Source organism: Onthophagus taurus, chromosome 5 (assembly GCF_036711975.1).
Source record: "Onthophagus taurus isolate NC chromosome 5, IU_Otau_3.0, whole genome shotgun sequence".
In the NCBI taxonomy this organism is placed as follows: Eukaryota; Metazoa; Arthropoda; class Insecta; order Coleoptera; family Scarabaeidae; genus Onthophagus; species Onthophagus taurus.
Genome location: NC_091970.1, coordinates 12,617,487 through 12,639,113, shown reverse-complemented (window position 1 = coordinate 12,639,113; position 21,627 = coordinate 12,617,487). Strand labels below are relative to the sequence as shown.

General features: G+C 34.1%; 1 protein-coding gene across 1 annotated transcript; it reads left to right on the top strand.

Annotated features, from left to right (window-relative positions):
- Positions 1-14,033: 14,033 nt before the first annotated feature.
- On the top strand, positions 14,034-14,513 carry LOC111416153 (putative CENPB DNA-binding domain-containing protein 1). Its single transcript, XM_023048104.2, has one exon. It carries the CDS (start codon positions 14,034-14,036, stop codon positions 14,511-14,513), a length of 480 nt encoding a protein of 159 aa, XP_022903872.2.
- The last annotated feature ends 7,114 nt before the right edge of the window (positions 14,514-21,627 follow it).

Sequence of the window (21,627 nt, the reverse complement as noted above, 5' to 3'; positions counted from 1 at the left end):
TAGGAGGCAGCTTTACGTGCCTTATCACTGAAAATAGGCTCTTCACTCAGATTGGACGAAGAACAACTAAAAAGAGGAGCCGTTGCCTGGTACACCGATGATTCAAAGACAGTTGGGTCAGGAGTAGGCATGGGCATTAGTGGACCAAATAGCTGCACTAAATTGCCCCTCAGCTCGGACACAACCATTTTTTAAGTAGAAGTTCTTGCTATAAACTTCTGCACCGCTTGAACTACAAAACTACAAAAGGGACAGAAAGGTGCGTCCATAAACATTTGCACAGACAGCTGGGCCGCTGTAAAGGTAATTCAGGCCTACCAGTGACCTGAGTGAACTCGCTAGGAACAATAATGCTACTGTATGGTGAATTCCAGGTCACAGAAACATTGAGGGCAATGAGAAGGCGGACAAGCTGGCCAAAGAGGCAGCGAGAACGTCCTTCATTGAACCCCAACCCGGTTGTGGGCTACAAAAAAGCCACCTAAAACAAATACCGTAAACTTGGGTGGCATTGGTCCACTTTCAAATTTTAGGACCCTGCAACTTTCGATAGGAGAAAGATATTTATTTGTTTTTACAGCAGAAGATATGCCACTGATAGTACTTTCAGCAGGCCAAAAACTAAATTTATCGTAATTTGAAAAATGCAATTTTTTTAGAATAAAGGTGCTCTAATTTTAATAATAGTTTAATAATTTTAGGGCCCATGGTAGTAAAAAAAACAACAAAAATGTGCAAGAAAATAACATTTTTATTGTTTACATAACAAAAGTAATTAAATGTTGGAATAAGAAAACAAAATGAACTCTTTGAGGATATAAAATAAACAAACCAAATAGGTAGGTAAAACAACTTAATTATATTTATTGTAATTATTATACATATATACATATATATATTATATATTGTATAATTATTATTATGTGTAATTATTTATACTCTCTTGGAGAGCTGCGGTATATTAATAACCTCTAAAATGTCTTCAGCTTCATACCAAAGGATATCTTCAGACGAAGGCCACTTCCATTGATTTCGTCCACTTTTTTCAAGAGATTTAATCTTAAATGATTTCATGTTATTCTTTAATTTAATTTGAATAACTTGTCCTGGGTAAACTTGCTTTTCATATAAAAATAAAACAAAGTTTCCGTTATTAATATGTTCAATTCTTCGTGTTGTCATTGCATGGTATTGTCAGACCTTCCACGCCAACTTCCTCATCAAGGTCACAGTAATCCTCCGAAAAAAATGAAAATATTGTAGGAGAACTCAGAGTCATAAGAAATTCTTCGTCTTGCCTTTTCTGAAGAAATTTTCGTGACTTGACTTGGTCCAGCGATCGCTTCTGGTTGAATATCCGAAACCGAAATGCTTCTACCAGGTAGCACGCTCACTTTTTTCCTCTTAGTGCTTTGGATCTGTTGAGGAAACCTTCTGTCCTGCAGAAGATCTACCGGGTGTAACAGGATTATGGTACACCCCCCGTATGTCCTTTAGTTTTGAAGATAATTGATTCAAATTTGGGACATCCTATACACATGATAAGAGACACTTTTTGACATACAATTAATTTTTTTTTCAATTCCTGTTTCGACGGAAGTGACACTAACTTTAGATTTTTAAATGGAACAACCTGTATCATTACATTTTTGAAATCTGAATAATTTTCTGAATCCAATGGTACCACATAAGTGACATTTCAAACGTCAATATTTTTTAAAATTTAATGTTTAATTTTCCATTTAAGTGTGCTATGAGAGTTCCGTTTTATTTTAATTAACCCGTCTAATGTTAGAAAAATCTAAATTCCGTCATTTTGATGAACTTTATTTGCACATAAATCACGTAATTTGGTATTTTTGGCGGAATTTAGATTTTTCTAGCATTAGACGGGTTAATTAGAATAAAACGGAACCATTGGATTCAGAAAATTATTAAGAGTGATTTAAGCATGACGCCGATAGATATTGACCGACGAAAACCCGGATTAAGATAGCTGAAGGAGCGCCCTTTCTGACTGTGACAACAGTTTTCTGAAATTCGGTTTCATAACAATTGCACAAGGCCTTGAAGTTTGGTAATTTTGAGCTATTTTAAGTACAGCGGTGTTCTTCATTTTTTATTGATCTTAATATCAATCGATTGATCTTATCGGTAGTCGAAAACCCGGTTTTAGATAGAGAAAGATTCAAGCTTTCAAGTAGTGCGTTTAGTTTTTCGCTATCTCTAATAATAAGGAAGATATCAGCTAAGAAAGTAGATAGGAAATTACGGGTAAAAGTTTGTTGCTATCGTCGCACGGGTTTTTTGTAGCAGGATTTTAACAGTCGATAAATCTTTTAAAATTAACACAAAAACTTACGAACCAAAAATTAATACAAAAAATAGGATTAGGTTTCGCAATTAAAAAATAAATAAACTAGTTTAATTAATAAATAAAGGAGTATTAAATTTACTTACTAAAGCAAGTTTACAAAAAGATTAATGTTAACATAATATTATTATTACATACTACATGTCTTCGTCATCACTACTAATCACGCGAGGGCGTTTTCTTTTTGGTATCCTCTGCTCCTTGTTCAGCAGAGAATGATGTTTCATTATTTCTTTTTTGCGAAAAATCTGTTATTTTGAGTTGTTTCTTGTTGGCTGACAGATCTTTAAAAATTTCGTTGTATGGAGCCAAGCATTTGTGAAGTTCTCTTTTAAATTTTGTGCTTCTTTCAGTGGAAGGATCCTCACTGACAAAATATCTTTCCAATATCTAGGCCTTTTTTTATACCTTTTACAGTAAAATCGTTTGAAATAACAGTAACATCTTGCTCTGTATTATTTTCATCGTCATCATCAGCAAAATCAGTTGTGTTTGTTTCTGATGCCATTTCTAGCAAACTTACCATATCAATTTCTTCTTGTAGCAGTAATCTTCGACATTCATGTCGTCAAAACCTTCCCCTCCTACAGACTCAGCAACTTCTACAACTGCATCTAATACTTCTTATGATCTGCATCAATGAAGTTATCCTTTTCAACTGCCTCTGGCCATAGATTTTTCCAACAACTATTCAATGTTGATGGTTTTAATTCCTTAATGGATGAAGATATGTGATTAATACAGTCCAAAATTGTAAAGCGTTTCCAAGCCTGCTTGACATTGTAAAAATCATCTTCAACTTTATTCAAAATCCATTGCAAAGATGTTCTTATGTAATAAGATTTAAACGTAGATATAATACCTTGATCTAGTGGTTGAAGTAATGAAGTTGTATTCGGCGGTAGAAATATTACTTCAACATTTGGATGAAGTTGTTTAAGGTGGGTTCATGCAACGTGTTTTAGTCGTAGTTGTTGGCATAGTCGTAAGAGTGAAAAGTTAAGGTATTGTGTTATAGTGGTACTGTTCATGCATCACCTTACGACTAAAATGGTTTTGGTCCTAGTCCCAAGAGTTGTCCAACTTTTAACTTCTTAAAGCTAAAACAATTGGTCGTAACGTGACGCATGCGCACGTTACGTTTGCTTGCGCGTTTTGTATTTTATTGTATTAAGGTTGTTGTGCGTTATTGTTTCGGCAATTATTTCAATGGAGTCAAATGCGGACCAAATTGACTCAAAATTAATAGAGAATACTTTATTAATATAAGGTCTAACGCGCGATACATGGTCATATTGCCATGTTACAGTTCCAACATGGCACTTCCACCGTTAAAATATTCGCACAAGTCTCTGTTCTTCTGGAACCTTCTTGCCGCATTGTTGCTTCCAACCCATCCTATATTTTGCAGTGACATTGGTTCAGCTCGCCACTGACCATTCATAATTTCCCCTGACTCTGACTGAATAATATCACCATATTCTAGAGGACAGTACCTTTCGCTTTGCTGTTCAATACGAAGGAAGTTATGGAAAATTTAATGAATTTCGTTGTTTTAAGTAGGTAGTGGTAACACTTCGGAATCGGAGCATGTTATAGAAAATGTTTTTGATCAAAAGTTGTTGCAAATTTTATTCTTAACAATATTGCTCTCTTGCATTTTTGCTCTCAGATGCGTCAATAACAAGAAAAATACGAAAATATGAAAATTTGATGAACAAGTTGTCTTTTTCTACTTTTTGGTATCTTCCAAAACTTTCAATTATTATTATTATTATTGATATTAGAAGCGCTTCGATAGCGAAGATCTTTAGCGCTCACCGTATTTATAATTGATGGAACAAATCAATGCACTTAAAAAATTCAATCAAATTAACAGGATTCGCGTATGCATCATCCAGACATGAGATATTATGTAATTGTCTCTCGTTGGCATATAATTCACAGTCTAGCAGGATATGCATTACCGTGAGATGAACTTCGCAGCCCAAACATACAGGTCTTGGTTCTCGTTTTAACAAATAACCGGAAGTTAGTTGTGTATGTCCTATATGTAATCTCGCTAGTTTCACCTGTTGTAATCTATTGAAGATAATGGGCTGATTCCAAGGTTTTATTAAGGGTTTGATACGGCGTAGAAAACTTTCATTGTGTTGCCAGTCATTCTGCCACTTGTTATATACCAGCGATTTAAGATGCCTTATGACATCCTTATGACGACATACACTGACGTCAACACTGTTACCGTCAACCCCGTGTCCTGCTGCTTTATCTGCCCTTTCATTACCCTCAATGCCGATATGACCGGGCACCCATATAAATACGATCTGTTTTCCAGAAAGCAAGATAACATGTAACAATTCTCCAACCATCCGTACCATCGGTTCATTTGGACACATTGCTTGTAATGATTTAAGAGCACTCAACGAGTCTGTAACTATGACAAAGTTATTTCCATTATGACTCATACGGATGAATAACAGAGCCTGGAAGATGGCATACAACTCCGCAAAGAAGATAGACGCAAAACTCTGTAAGCTCCATGAATAATCACTATCCCCAACCACAAACGCGCAACCAACCCCACTCTCCTTTTTGGAACCATCAGTATAAATAAAAACAGCATCATCATAGGCATTGATTATATTTCTAAATTCAGCTCTAAGTAATTCCCGTGGTGTACTCTCTTTAGCATAACATGTAAGATTTAAATTGAAAACGGGTTTATTTAACTGCCAAGGAGTAAATTCGATACTGCATAAAGAAAGTCGTAAAATCTAAAGTTCCCAGCAGTTCTTTGGCTCTTACTATTGCCGGTCTTGTGGCTGTTAATCTGTAGACAGGTGGCTGTTGGGAAAACAATATAGAGATTGGGTGCTCAGGTTGTATGCGTTTTTTTACAAAATAATTAAGAATTTGCCAATTACGCCGATGGTGAAGAGGAGCAATACCAGACTCACAATACAAACTATGAACCGGACTAGTGGGAAAAGCCCCAAGTATGTACCGTATTGCCAGATTGTGTATTACATTAAGTTTTTTGAGTACGGTTATTCTTGCAGAGGAATACACCACACTACCATAATCAATAACAGGCAATATCACACTTTTATACAACATCTTCAGCACTGTAGTATCAGCCCCCCACCTTGTACCAGATAAAACGCGCAGTAGATTTAATGATTTCCGACAACGCGAAATAATGTACTGAATATGGCTCTGCCATCGTAACTTGGCATCGAATATAATCCCTAAGAATTTAATTTCAGGAACAACACCAATACGGATACTTTGTAAATGCAAAGAAGGATTTTCTTGATGACGATATCGTCTAGAGAATAGAACACACTTTGTTTTTTGCACAGATACCTTATAACCAATCGATATAGTGTTCTCTAATATAGTGTTGATGGCAGGCTGAAGTGAATTATTAAGTTGTTGTGCTGTGGATCCTTTCAAATATATACAAAGGTCATCCACGTATAAAGATCTTCCTATTTCTGGGTTAAGATTGGATATTACACCATTCATAGCAATGAGAAAAAGGGCCACGCTTAAAGTAGAACCCTGAGGAACGCCATTTTCCAACAAATGCTCCGATGAGATCCCATTCCCTACTCTGACACAAAAGGAACGGTCCGAAAGAAATGATTGAATAAACATAGGCAAAATGCCACGTAAACCCCAGCTGTGCAATTGAATCATTATTCCATGGCGCCATGTCATGTCATATGCTTTTTCTAAGTCAAAAAACACCGCTACCAAAACCTGTTTTTGTAGAAAGGCTTCCTGAATAGCATTCTCAAGCAAAACAATACTATCAATTGTGGAGCGACCTTGTCTGTATCCAAATTGGAAGTTAGAAAGTAGGTTTTCCTGTTCTACTATATGCATCAACCTATAGCTCACCATTTTCTCTAGTATTTTACCAATGCAACACGTTAAGCTTATAGGACGGTAACTGTTAGATAATGTGGGGTCTTTATTTTCTTTAAGCAACGGAACTACTATGGCCTTTTTCCAGTTATTAGGATAAGTGCCACTACTCCAAATACGATTATATAGATTTAACAAGAACGTTTTTGCATCGCATGTTAAATTGGTAAGGAATTCATATGGAATATTATCAGGTCCGGCAGATGATCGTTTCGGTTTATTCAGGACACGGTTTAGCTCACACATATTGAATGGCGAATTATAATCGAAATGTTCATTGGTACAGAAATCAAGAGGAGTCTCTTTCTGTCTTTTGGTTGTTAGGAATTTAGGATCATAATTATTAGTAGAACTAGTAGCAGCAAAAGTGTTAGCGAGTAATTCTGTTATGTTGTCAACAGATGATACAAGAACATTGTCTTCCATGAGATATTTAATAGAAAAAAAGGATGCACTATTATTAATACTTTTTACCATTTTCCATATCTGTGAGCTTGGAGTATTGGAAGTTATGGAAGATACATAGTTATTCCATGAATTTCTTTTACTTTCAAGTATCTGTCGTCTAGCAACCGCTCTTAGCTTTTTAAAGTGGATAAGATTTTCTTCTGTGGGATGTCTACGGAACAAATTAAAGGCGGATTTTTTATTACGAATTGCTATTGCTACATCCTTATTCCACCAGGGAACAGCTTTCTTTAAAGGAATACCTGATGAGCGTGGAATTGATCTTTCGGCTGCCTCTAGTATCATTGCACAAAAGGATTCAATATCATTATCGATTGCTTCCGAAGCAGATGACGTTCTAATGGACATCTGATATAACTTCCAATTAGCTTTTTTAGTACACCATTTACGCTGAAAACATGCATCGGTATATGGAAAGTCAGTAGTGAATAGTCTTATTGGAAAGTGATCACTGTTATGCAAATCATTTATTACCTCCCACGTAAAAAGTGTAGCAATCTGGGGAGAGACAATTGACGAATCTATAGCTGAGAAGGAACTAGACCGCGCGGAGAGGTGCGTCATTGAACCAGTGTTCAAAATAACCAAATTGTCATCCTCAAGTAGTCTTTCTATAATAGCACCACGGGCGTCTGTACGATTAGATCCCCATAGGGGACTATGAGCATTAAAATCACCCACAATACAGAATGGAGGTGGCAGTTGTTGTATAAGGTTACGTAAGTCATGCAATTGCCAATCAAATTCAGGCAAGTATACATTACATATAGTAATGTTAAAAGGTACTACTAAACGAACTGCAACCGCTTGTATATTACTTGATAAATTGATGGAAACAGCCTTCATGGATTCATTAACTAGGATAGCAACACCACCACTAGCTCTTAGAATTTTTGGAAAATCTTTCCTATAACTAGAGTATCCTTTGATGGAATAGGGCTGCCCAGGATGAAGATGGGTTTCTTGCAAGCAAATGCATACAGGGGAATATCGATTTAACAACAACTTCAAATCACAGTAATGATGGATAAGGCCATTACAGTTCCATTGAATTATGTTTGCCATTGATAAGAAAATAAAAAATTAGATAATACAGGATAATAGAAAACGATTAGTTAGTAAGTTGAAGCTTCCGAAGAAGAACCCTCTTGGGAACAGTCTGAGAGGTCAATGTTAGGTGTTAAACCACATGCTCTAACCTTTTTGATCAAACGTTTCAAGCGACCTTTCAATACATTAGTTTTCACAGATCGGATAACCATAATTAACAAATCATGTAGAGATGCCGGATCTTGACAGTAATGATTGACAATATTAGAAATATCCTGTCTACCCTTACAGTTCCTTATGAATTGACAAAAATTATCATAGGAAATAAACATATCATCCCTAAATAAATCTTTGAATTCCAAAAACATCTCATTGTCATCAGTTAGCTTGTCATTTATGATTGTCTTATGTTTTTTCGGAAGCGGTTTTAGAAATTCTATTTTTTTCTCCGGAGAAACTCTAGATACTTCACCCATAGATAAAACCGAACTAGTAGACGAAGATACTTTTCTTTTCCTGTCCTCTGCTGAGGTTACTATATCCATTTTATGTACTACAACATTATCTTCAGTAGTACTATACGACTAGTGTATTTTCAAGCTGTTCCATTGCATTATGAACATCAGCTGTAGTAATAATAGAATGTTGCTCATCCATTTTATTAGGACACTTATTGGCAATATGTCCCACTTTTTTACAAACAAAACATCTGATTTCATCAGTTGCTAAGAAAAGTCTAAAGATATTTTCTTGATGTTCTATTAAAACTGAACTAGGTAGAGGAGTATCATTTTCTAAACCAATGTAAACTTGTCGGCGAAAACTCTGAATATGCCGATACTCAGGTCTGTTAATACCAGCACCAATAAAACTGATTGGCGACACAAGTTGGAGACCAATAGATTTTAATTTCTCTTGAATAATATCATGAAGCAATGAGGGAGAAACATTTGATATTATAACCCGTTTTGCAGGAGAGACTAAACGTCTGGCAGAGAGAAATTTACTGTTGATGGTGATTCCTCCATGTGATGCCATAAAACATTCAACGTCCTCTTTAGATGATAAATAGATGCAAATGCGATTGTTAGATACTCTAGAGGCGAAAGAGATTTTTTTTGGTCCAATGAGTTCACCTAAACCAATAATATAATCATTCTTAGTGATATCATCAATAGCATCGAACAATACGGCTTGATCTCTAGATGGAAAGATATACCCTTTATCTTTAACTACATTGACGAAGGACATCTTATTATTACTAGTAGTATCATTAACAGTAGAGATTGACTTATCTAAATCGTTTCTAGCAGAAGCCGAAGTACCTTCTACAACGAAAGTATTCGGAGAAATTGTTTCCGCAAGGTCCATAGCGTTACTCTTCAATGAGCCGCACTACCGCACGAGAAAGTAAGCACGCTCTTAAGAGCGGGGGCGATAACCCCACCCCCGGTCTGATCGAAGTCAGACCGGTCAGGATTTCAAGGACACCAATACGAAAATAATACAATAAACTAATAAAGAGAAATCAAAATTCAATCCAAAACAAAAATCATACCAAAGAAAAAGTGAAAAACAACCCCAAAGTTACTCAGGATACCCCTGATAATAAACAAATGAAAAGAAACGCACAAGTATAGCACCTAAGAGCAGAGCACCAACGAACACGTGTTCACTCTCCGAAGGCACAAACCGAACTCCAAAACATTCAAAAAACGTCAAAATTAATTTTTTTTTTTAATTCTTACATCCTCATTAACTATCCTAAACATCTTTTAAATCGATCAGAACAATTTTGATTCCCACCAATCAACTTTTTCAATTTTCAAAAATCTTTGAATTTTCTGGAAAACGTCCTGTTTGATTCTATTAATTATTATTGTCATTATTAATCACCTAACTACGTTTTTAATCGATTTGAACCATTTTGACACACACCAATAACCTTTTTCTATTACTTGATGTCTTTCAAAAATCTCCAAAAAACCTCAAAATCAATTTTTCTTAAATTTTTCATCCTCATTAAGTATCTTAAACGTCTTTTAAATCTAATTCTTAAACGTCTTTTAAATGGCCTCCGTAGAATTCGCCACCGCTGGCAGAGTATACAAAAGGCATTTTCAACGGATTGCCCTGGATAAACGATAGTTGAAAATATTTTTTTTTCTAGCCCTACGTACTGTCCGGGATATGGTCTCATTATATTTTCCATTAGAGAAAACGCAGCATCACCCACAACGAAATATGGAAGTGTAATGTTGTTTCCAGGCAATTTCTTTGGAAAAGGGTTATCTATGTTTCCATTTAAAAAAGCTGTCCCGAAAGAAGATTCTTTAAAGATAGTGCTGTCATGATTTCTTCCACTAGCTCCAATATCTGCTATAATGAAATCATAATTCGCATCTACACATGCCATTAAAATTGCTGAAGGTATGTTTATAATTGAAGAACCCACTTCCCGATGCTTTTGGTGCTTGCATATGGATGTGTTTCCCATCAACAGCCCCGATACAGTTGGATATGCTTTTTTTTTGTAGAATGTATCAATAATTTTATTACTTAATTAAAATTTGTTTATAATATAAAATTAAACAAAATCTTACTGTAGGGTTACTATCAACCTTTGAGTCTGTGAAATTGCACCTTTATTTGGTGTTTTTGCTAAAAAAGGTTCAACCAGTCTTAACAATTCCTTAAACTCTTCGAACGACATGCGAACATATTTAAAAAATTGCAAATCGTCTTCCTCTTTCTCCAACATGTTCCTAATCAGAATGGCATAATTTCCCTCTAATTTTTTAATTTTATTGATTGGTTTGCTGCCAAAACGCCGTCGTCTTTTATTTCTTAATCTTTGTACGATTAATAGAGCTGCATTCAAGCACATTACTCAAGCAGCGACAACAATTTTCTTTTTGTTCATTATAAACAAAACAGTTTCACTTCCGATTTCTTTTTTTTTAATTTGGCATGAGTTGTGGCACTACTGTTTATATGTCAAAATCCTCCTTTAATGTACTGTGCTTAAATATTGCATGAACCAATCTCTTTCCTTATAGCTACAGCTAAAGCAAACGCTTATGACTATGACTATGACTAAAACTAAAACACTTTGCATGAACCCACCTTTAGAGGAAGAGTATTTAAGCGTTTCTGCGTGTTGGGATGAACATTATGGGTGATTTAAGCATGACGCTGATAGTTATTGACCGACGAAAACCCGGATTAAAATAGCTGAAGGAGCGCTCTTTTTGACTGTGATAACAGTTGTTTAAAATTCGGTTTTATAACAATTGTACAAGGCCTTGAAGTTTGGTAATTTTGGGCTATTTTAAGTACAGCAAGGTGTTCTTCATTTTTTATTGATCTTAATATCAACTTATCGGCAGGATAAGAAAACTCAGTTTTAGATAGAGAAAGATTCAAGCTTTCAAGTGGTGCGTTTAGTTTTTCACTATCTCTAATAATAAGGAAAATATCAGTTAAGAAAGTAGATAGGAAATTACGGGTAAAAGTTTGTTGCTGGGAGGTTGCTATATCTAAGATTCTATTAAATAATCCCGATAAAAATTATAGCGTTGATTTAAGCGTTGAACAAATATCAGCATTGAAATTTATGCCAATTACATCCGTTGATGTAGAAAGAACCGTCAAAGCTTTACTGTAGAAAATTTAGAAAAACATTTAGTTATACCATGACACTCTGTTATTAATAAAAATAATTAATAATAATAATAATTTCCATTCGTTTTATTTCGTTTGTTGATCTGCTATTATATTGAATGCGTATAAATATTGTACTACATTTATTTTATTTATTATATGAATATATTATACTTATTAAAAAATGCTTATTAATTGTTTTTGTTTAGATTGATAACAACTATAAGAAAGGTATATTTTTGCATATTTCGAATAAAAATCTTGCATATTTATGCGCATATTTTCTATAATTTGACTGCATAAAAATCCGAGCTCTAATAATAATAATAAAATAATAATACACGGTTGTCCCATAATATTTTATAGAGTAAATGCCGAAATAAGCTACCAAAACATTTTTTAAGTTTCCACAATATTCCTGAAAATCATCTTGTTCAAAATTCAAGTTTCAACTCCCGGATGATGGTGTAATAAATATTCCGAGGCGGTTTCTGGTCGATCAATCATCTCGTTTCGACCAAAATAAACTGGATCGTCGACGCGACGAGCAAAATTTTTTAAAAATTTGAACGAGTTCGAACTGAATTCGAAACGAGAAAACTTTTCATGTATGTTTGAAAAATGGAACTTCCTTTTATTTATATCTTTATAATTTTGATTGGCTTAATGAATTTCAATTAACTTTTTCAATCAAACCAGAAAAGAATTTTTAATTGCAATTTTTTTGTTGGTTAACTTATCAACTTTTTGACCTTTTTGTCGACACGAATCGATTTTAAATAATTATTATTGTCTGGAAAACAGGAAATTTTGGGGTGAATACGTTAAAATTTTAATTGAAACGTTGAAATCGAATCGAACTAAAAATTAATTGAACTCGGAAAAGTCATAAAACCAATAACAATTTTCCAAAAAAAATTGGTCGCAAAAAAAATGGAAAACAAAAATCTCATCAAGTTCCAAATCGAAAAATTGGAAACAATAAACCTAAAAACAGTTTTAAAATTATTAACTCAACAATTAATTGATCAAAAAAATAAGCAAATAACTTTTTTATAACCTCATTTTGATTAAAAATTAAGGTTTACCGCAATATCCGATATTAATCGAATCAAATTAGTTCTTAACAAACTCGATATCGAGTTTCATTCGTTTATTTTCTTATTTAATTTTTTTAAGGTGAAATTGTAGTTTAAAATTGATGAAATTTAGGTTTAGTTAACTTAGGTATAAATATTTATCGATCGAATTCGACACTTCCGGTCACTTTAATAAATAAAGACATTAAGCTCCGGTTTAAAATGTTTTGTTTCGCTTTTTGTATTTTTTCTTTACAATAAAAAAAAAGAGAAAATCGAAGTACACCGGCGTCGAACTTGCCTACTTTATATGCAAAACACCCAGTAATTATGATGGGTATTTTATGGGCGACCAATTTGCGATTCCTGCCTCGTTCCATCATCAATGGTAATTGTAATTTATCTTCTTGTACAACAATTTTTTATTTTTTACTTTTTAGATAACAATTTTGTTCGGGCAATTAAAAAGAAATGTTTGCCAAAGAAACTCATCGTGTTTAGAATTCAGTTCGAATTCGTTCAAATGTTTAAAAAAATCATACATTTTTATGTTTTTAAATTTCACCTTAAAAAAGTTAACTTCATCAAATTACCAATTAAAACGGGAAAATTTGAAAGGTGAGGTTATAAAAAAAATATTTACTTACCATAAATTCATTAAAAAACGCTTTATTAATACAAATATTCAAAAAGAAATAAACTGTTTATAATTGAGATCCGAACTTGCATCAAGTTGAAGTTTTACTACAAGTAGAAACAGTTGTCGGTCGAAGGCGGTTCTGAACGAAACAGTCGACGATTTTGTACCCTTGGTGGTGGGGGTGGAGAGGGGGAATTCTTATATATACCACGCCTACTTAGTCTACTGTCATTTGTGCTTCATTTCGAAGTCATAAGGCGATTATATGTTTATTTGTTTTTGATTCGCTTATAAACACAACACCTACTTGTAATAAAATGTTGTTTGAGTCGCCCTAAAAATCCCCCCTTCTATAAATTAGGAGAAATGTAGACCTTGATTACACAGGGTGTTTCAGGCTTTTGTAGCAGGTTTTTAACAGTCGAAAAATCTTTTAAAATTAACGCAAACACTTCATATAAACATAGGTCGACAAATGCTTTGTTTTGGAGATACACTGTACACTGTGGACTGTATCTGAGATTTGCGTTGTTATGATTCGATATGCGTCGCTACAGATGAAATAAAACGGGCATTCACTCGCATTCACTGCGTGGAGTCGTGTGCATTCGTTTTCATGCATGATAGCGGTAGTCTTTCTTGAAATGGCGGTCTTAGCGATAGTGAAACTGTCAAATTGCCAAAACACATTGAGGTAAGTTAATATATTATTGATAATTATTGGAGTCAGAATTACATTGAACAATTATGTAATCTTGCGTTTATGTAGATTATGTTCATATAGATTATGTCACGTGTACGTATTTCTTATTTATAGATCAAAATGAGTGGAAAAATCGTAAAGAAAACTAAGAGTACAGTATCTTTAGGTAAAAAATTAGAAATATTACGTCGGTTTGATGCCGGAGAAAAAGCCGATATTGCAAGAATTCTTCCGTCATTACCCGTCACTACCATTAGATCCATATGTAATCGTGACGCAGAAAAAATCAGAGAAGCTGCAAAACATACAAACTCATTTATGGCACAGCAAATTGTAAAAGGCAAATGTTCTTTAATTATGTTAATGGAATCTCTCCTCTCTACGTGGATAAAGGAACAAAATCAACGTAAAATACCACTAAGTAGGACCAACATACAAGAAAAAGCTTTATCCATATTTGAAGAATTAAAGTCAAAACCCGAACATGTTCATAAAGACGAAACTTTTCACGAAAGTCGAGATTGGTTTCAAAAATTTAAATCAAGAGCTAAACTGCACAATGTAGCATTGAAGGCGATCACCGACTCGAGCCTTTGTTAATTAATACTACTCAAAATCCAAGGGCAATGAAGAATCATCAAAGAAATTCATTACTAGTTCATTAGAGATGGAACAAGAAAGGATGGATGTCAGCAACTCTGGTCCGAGAGTGGGTAAGCGATACTGCTGTGCCCGAACTTAAAAACTATTGCTTGAAAGAAAATCTTGATTTTAAAATTTTAATTCTACTAGACAACGCTCCCAGCGAATAATCCTCCTCTGTAGCTAAAATCTACTGAAGATGCCGAAGGATCAGGCATTGATAACATCGAAGGGATCGTCAATAATTTCGGTCAATACGCAGAAGAGGTACATTTTGAAGGGATGGAGGTAAACGACATTGAAGACATAATTTTAAATCAAGATGAAGAAGAAATTACATGCGATGACTTACTACAAATTTTTACTGCTGCAACTGAAGATGCTACTGAGCATTCAGGCACAGAAGGCATTACAGAAATTACAAATCAAAAATTAGCAGAAGCGTTTTCATTAATCCACAAAGCTGTCGAGATTTCTATTAACCACGACAAGAAAATCGGAGCAGAACTGTAATGAATGCTGTCGCCAAAGATGTTCAGAGCTACAAGGACCTGTACACTACACGTAAAATGAATGCAAGACAGCAAACTTTGGATGATTTTTTAAAAACGTAATAGTTATTTATATTACAAGTGGGCTAGAACATAATTACAGTACTCGTGTACAGTACTCCACACACTCGTACAGTAATTATGTTTCTAGCCCACGTGTGATATACAGCATTTTATCTATGACTGCTAAAAATTACTAAAAAACCTATTTCTTTAAAAAAGTCTATTTGACATTTATAAAAATATTTTGAAATGATTGTTGACAATTTTGAATTGTCAGTTTCAACAACATGTTTACTCATCTGGAATAAGTATTTCGAAATGTAAAAACATAACAATTAATGTTTATAATAAATAGTATTGTTTCTCTGTAAGTAGGTAGCACTTTTTCTTTTGTATTGTTGCTCGTTTCAATAAATTAAGTCTGTTCTGATTAGGCTAAAAATGCGTTACGTAATGAAACCAGTGCGGTAATGAACTCATATCACCTCAAATGAGTGCGGTAATGATGACTTAACCAAGCAGTCGTAGATAATAGTATATTATTCAACAAGCGTATAATGGCGGCTGTTACCCACGAAGAAGAAGTTGCAACACGAGCGAGCGAAGCGAGCGAGTGTTGTAATCTGAGTGGGTAACATCCATTATACGCAAGTTGAATACTATACTTTATCTACAACTATTTAATTTTGAAAAACAAATCAAAAAAACGAAAAAAAAATAAACTTGATAGACATTTCAGACATAACCTCAATATAAGAGCTAACCTCTATATAAGCTGTCATTTCTGTTAATATTTTATTTTTTGATTAGTAGGCAGTGTCAGAAGTGTGGAATAATGGCCTCATTATTCAACACTTTGTCTGTCATGGGTAATGAGTGTCATTACCCGTCAAAAATCAATTGTATAACGAATAGATAATTCAATAGTTGTAGATAAAAATCTTATTACATATTTTGATTGTTAGGAATTATAAGTTTATTTTGTTATTACATTTTGTTATTATTTTATTATGTTTGTATTATTTTTTACTATTCATAATGTTTTTTATAGTACATAATACATTATAAATATTTTTATTATTGAATTGTTTATTAAAATACTACCTAACATTGATCCCAGCAATGATTTTGTATAATATTTGCATGTGAGTGCGCATTTCACACAGTGCTTACAACGTCGCCCTAACGAATCTAATAAATTTATATGTATGGTGTCTTATGGAATAATGTGATTCGATTTGCGTCGCACTTTACCGGAACGTAACCCCGACGGAAATCGAGACCTTAGTGTACAGGATGTTCAAATTAAATTTTTAATATTTTTTATAATTTTTTTTAATATTGCTCGTATATTTCAACCGATTCTATTCAAATTTGATATACGGGGTTTTTTTGGCATGAGAAAGACAATTATGGAATTCGTTTTACTATAGTCAGTAGAGGACGCTCTGTAACGTATTCTTTATAGATTAAAATAACAATAACTTTCCTGAGAGCAAAGGTGGGCACGGGTAGTGAATGAAAGTACCCGGGTAACGGGTACGGGTACTTTAATACTATTCGGGTATCGGATACTTTTTACGAGTACTTCTCAACAAATTTAAATTTAAATACTTCACTATTTTCTGATATTGTATATTTTACTATTTACGTGATATCATAATAAATTAAAGTCTAATAAATGTTTGTTAGCATTCAATAATGTTAACATTTCAAAGTTGTTGTCTGATAGCGCTTGGCGTTTTAGAGTTAGGATCATGTTGGCCAATGAGAATAAAGCTAAGTGTCCACTTGCGAGAAATGCTCTCGAGAGAAGCTATCGAGAGTATATTTTCTGGTGGATACGCATCTGAGAGTAACTATCAGAGAGACCCCACAAACTTTCGGAGAGTAAACACGTTGAGATTTGTACTTAAGTGGACACGCATAATTTATCTATCGTCAAAACACGAACACGGTTCGAATTTTGCTGCGAGTTTTCTCAATATAATACGTTTAAAGATAACACCTAAAAGAAAATGGTCCCAAGAAAAAATATTTGAATTAATTGAAATGTATGAAGAAAATTCAATTCTTTGGAATATCAAATCTAATGAACATAGAAATCGGGAAGCGAAGGGTTCAATTTTAACAAGTATTGGACAGAAATTTAAACGGGATTTGTACCATTAGTAATAGTAACTTCTGACAACATAATTTGGTGTTCTGACAGTAAAATTAAGTCTTCTGCTAAAAGTATTTGATTTTTAGTAGTAGTGTGTAGTCTTCTGTAAGAAGGATGTGTTTCATTTGCAATATCTAGTTTTTCACTAGCAATACTTAGTCTTCTTCCAGCAATATCTGGTCTAGTGTGGTGTAGTCTGGTCTAGGGTGGTAAACTTATAGTTTGCATTTATTAGTGCCATTAAAGCAATCGAGTTCATTTTTTTGTGAATCCAGTATGCCAAATAACTAACAATTTGACAACGAATGTTGATATTTGTTGACACCCAGCTCTAATCTACGCCAAATGCATGATTTCACCCAACAGCTTCTTTTTATGTTTTTCAGTTTGTTTTTTTTTTGAAATTTTGTACAACACGTGGACAAAAATAAGGAAAGTGATTTTTTTTTCAAAAATCATAAACGATAGTGAAATTTTTCCATGTAAAAGTTATGTGAAATTATGCTGTCTACCCAACTAAAGAAAAAAAATTATAAATTTAAAAAATAGCGAAATTAGTACTCACATTCGGTATAACCGGAAGCACAAAGAGTATGATTTTATGTTGTAACAATGGTTTTCTTATCACTAATAATAAAAAAAAATATGGGGTGAGCCACTTCTGAGGGACACCCCGAGTCACCGAAACACCCTGTATAATCTTCGAAAGTTAAAACTGAAAACTATCCAAGATTAGTCACAAATAGTTTCCAAGAAGCAAAAAAATCTTTAGCAAATTTTACTATTTTAGCTCACCCTTGTAAGTCTGGCCAATTAACTTTAACAACAGATGAATCGAATTATTCCATGGGAGCTGTTGTATCCCAAGAAATTAATAATATTTCTCAACCTATAGCATATTTTTCCAAAAAATTTGTCTCCTTGTCAAACAAAATACTATTCTTTAATTACGCACTTCAGGCATTTTTTAGAAGATAACTTATTTATTATTTCTGTACCTGAGAGCTAAAGGGGTGTAAGTCCACTTTTAACAAAAATGAACTAATGCTCAAATAAGAATGCTATAAAACCCAGTCTTTATTTTTAGTAACATTATTATTTAAACAAACTTTATTACGAGGAGAAATGTTTCGATTATAAAGAAATAGGTCCTTTCGTTTTCAGTGCAAAATAGTCGTAAGTCCAAAATTAATCTACACATCAATATTGGGTATGTAGTGTGCTTTGAAAAATAATTGAAAAGTTATTGACATATTAAGTCAAAAATTTATTTCTGTCTTCTAATCATTTTACTCTGATAAACATGGAAACTAATGATGAAGCAACGTTTATCAAATTAGTGTCATATTCCTCATCTGACTCAGATACAGAAAGTGATTTAACCATAAAATCTACATTAAAGTGTATAAAACGAATGAGGAATGAAGATAATTGGAAGAAAAATATACGAAAAGTTAGGAGACAACGAGGTCAATTATATTTGTCTACTAAAAACAAACTCATACTAAATAAAAAACTAAAAAGTCCAACGCCAGCAGATTCATAATGATTTTTGGAAAAAAATTCTTTCTTGGGAGTGCAAGAGGCAGTTCATTAATTCTTGCGTGTTTACTAAAGATGTAAAACGACGTAGACCAAGAGACCCTCTATCTACAAAAGTGCGTACACAACAAAATCTATATAATTTCTTCATTGAAAGCAAAAACATCAGAATCTGTAATTATTTTTTATAAACACTTTATCGATCAGCGAAAAAATTGTTTATAACGCTCTAAAAAAGAAGTCTACATATAATATTTCAGCACCTGATCAAAGAGGTAGAAAAGTCCCAATCAATAAAATTTCTGCTGAAGTTAGTAAAAAAATCACTAAGCACATTGACAGCTACCCTACGTATGAAAGCCATCATTGTCGAGAAAGATCTGCTAAGAAGTATCTTGGAGATGACTTAAATATTTCAAAAATGTATGGGTTATATTGCGAAGAACTTAGGAAGGAAGGTGAAGAACCAGCTAAGAAATGGTTTTTTAGAAAAATCTTCAACGAAATGTTTAATTTGTCGTTCCATTCAACGTTCCAGACAACGACACGTGATTATTTTAATGTAAAGCTTAAGGCTGATCTTTGCACAGAAGAAAAACAAGCTATTTCTAAAGAGCGAGATTTACATTTAAGTGATGCAAATAATAGATATCAAATCAAAAATGAAGACAAGAAATGTGCTTTAGAAAGTAATGAAAATTTACAAGTGGTAATGGCCGATCTTCAAAAGTACCTTCCTACTCCTTTACCTTTTTTGACCAATTCGGAGAGCTTTTATCTTCGAAAGTTGTGGATCCTAAATTAAATGGCTACTTATAGAAATCCCAAGGAATCAAAAAATGGAAACATTAACACTTTGGACAGACAATTGTACCGGACAAAACCGAAATATGATGATGATTGTAATGTACATGTATTTAATGCAAGTATTTCCCAGCATTCAGGTTATAAATCATAAATTTTTATTAGGAAGCCATATTCATATTCTCCACATATACTCTACATATTCCAGTAGTTAATTTCAGTGGGAACGCACGGGAACGGCGTCCCCTTACCTCCCAAGAGTGCCCGAACGCAAGGGAACGCACGTAACTCTAAAACTACAAATTTTAAAAATTGTAGGTAGGATCAATTTTAGGCTTTGCTCGCGAGCGGCTCGTAAGCAGATAATAAGCGCCCTAACAAGCGATTGTGATGCACCTAATCAGGGAGGGAGGTCAGTCATACCAATAACAAAACAATACCCTCCGCCTATCCCATCCAATCCTTCACCGCGCCACCGCACACACATCACAGTGACAGTGGCAAGTGGCAACACTGATCACAGCATAGGTTACGTTGACGCGTTCGTGTTTGTTTATACTTACTACTGTTAGTGCAGCTACAAAAGTTCACTACTCGAGTTATGAACACCAGAAAAATTTTTGATTTCTTTAAACCTTTACCTAACCCTAAGAAACAAAAAGTTAATGTGAATAATGAGAAATGCAGTTCGGAAGCATCGACTACGACTCCAATTGTTGATCTAGATCAAAAAGAAGACGCAATCGGAATCAAGGAGGACGATTACCCTTCAACTTCCTCATCGGACAAAGAAGTATCCAGGTTGGTGGGATTAGGATCTGATTCAGAAGATGGTAAGATTAGTAATGAAGATAGTGATTATGTTAATGGGGATGAACACCCAGTTTGTTGGTCTCTTGAACAAATTATTGAATTTAAAGCAAAAAATCCACGGTTAATTGTGAACAAAGAACTAGGTTGTAATATTTGCAGAAGCGTCAGTACTCTAGGTGCCGAGAAAACAAAGGGCCTTAAAATTAGTGAGGAGTGGGTTTTAGGAACTGTTACCGCTTCTGGAAACAATAAAAAAGACCAACAATCCTCTCTTAGGAAAAAGATGCTTTTTCACCGTGGCTCTCGAGCTTACTCTTTAGCTGAAAAAATACTCAATGAAGCAAAGAAAGATAAAATGAAAAAAGCTGTTGCTTCTATGCATCAGGAACAGCAGATTGTTACTGAGCGCATTTTCCGCACGGCTTATAAGCAGGCCAAACTAAATAGGCCGTTTTTTGAGTTTAAAACAGAAATCGATTTTCAAATAATCAATGGTTTGGATATGGGCCGAATACTCCATTCAAATGTTGCTTGCTCCAACATAGTTCATCATATTTCTGATGAAATGAAATCACACTTAATAAATGGCCTAATCAAGTCAGACTCTAATTTTTCACTGCTTTTGGATGAGGCAACTTCAGTTTCGAACAAAAATGCTTTGGTGGTTTATATCAGAACTGTTTTAAAAGGAATGAAAACTCCTATGACAATGTTCTTAACACTTTTTGAGCTAAATAGCATAACATCAGCTGGTATTTTACAAGGACTTTTTAATCAGTTACAAGCATTAGGTCTAAGCTTTGAATTCATGAAAGACCATATGATTGCTCTAACTTGTGACGGTGCATCAGTGCTACTAGGCAAAAAAATCTGGCCTTCCTATGCAGCTTACTGAAACATTCCCTACCTGTTCATTTGGCATTGTTTAAACCATCGTTTAGAGCTTGCCGTGCACGATTCGGTAGAAGAAGTAGCTGGAATCAATCATTTCAAGATATTCATGGATAAAATTAGAAACATGTTTAGTTGCTCTCCGAAAAATAGCAGGGAGTTGGCAGAAGTTGCTAAAGGACTAGAGGAGCAGATTTTGAAAATCGTGTTTTAGATACTCGTTGGGTAGCCTCCAGCTTAATGGCGGTGAAAGCAGTATGGACAGATTTTAAAGCTTTGTACAATCATTTTTTAGAAGCATCTG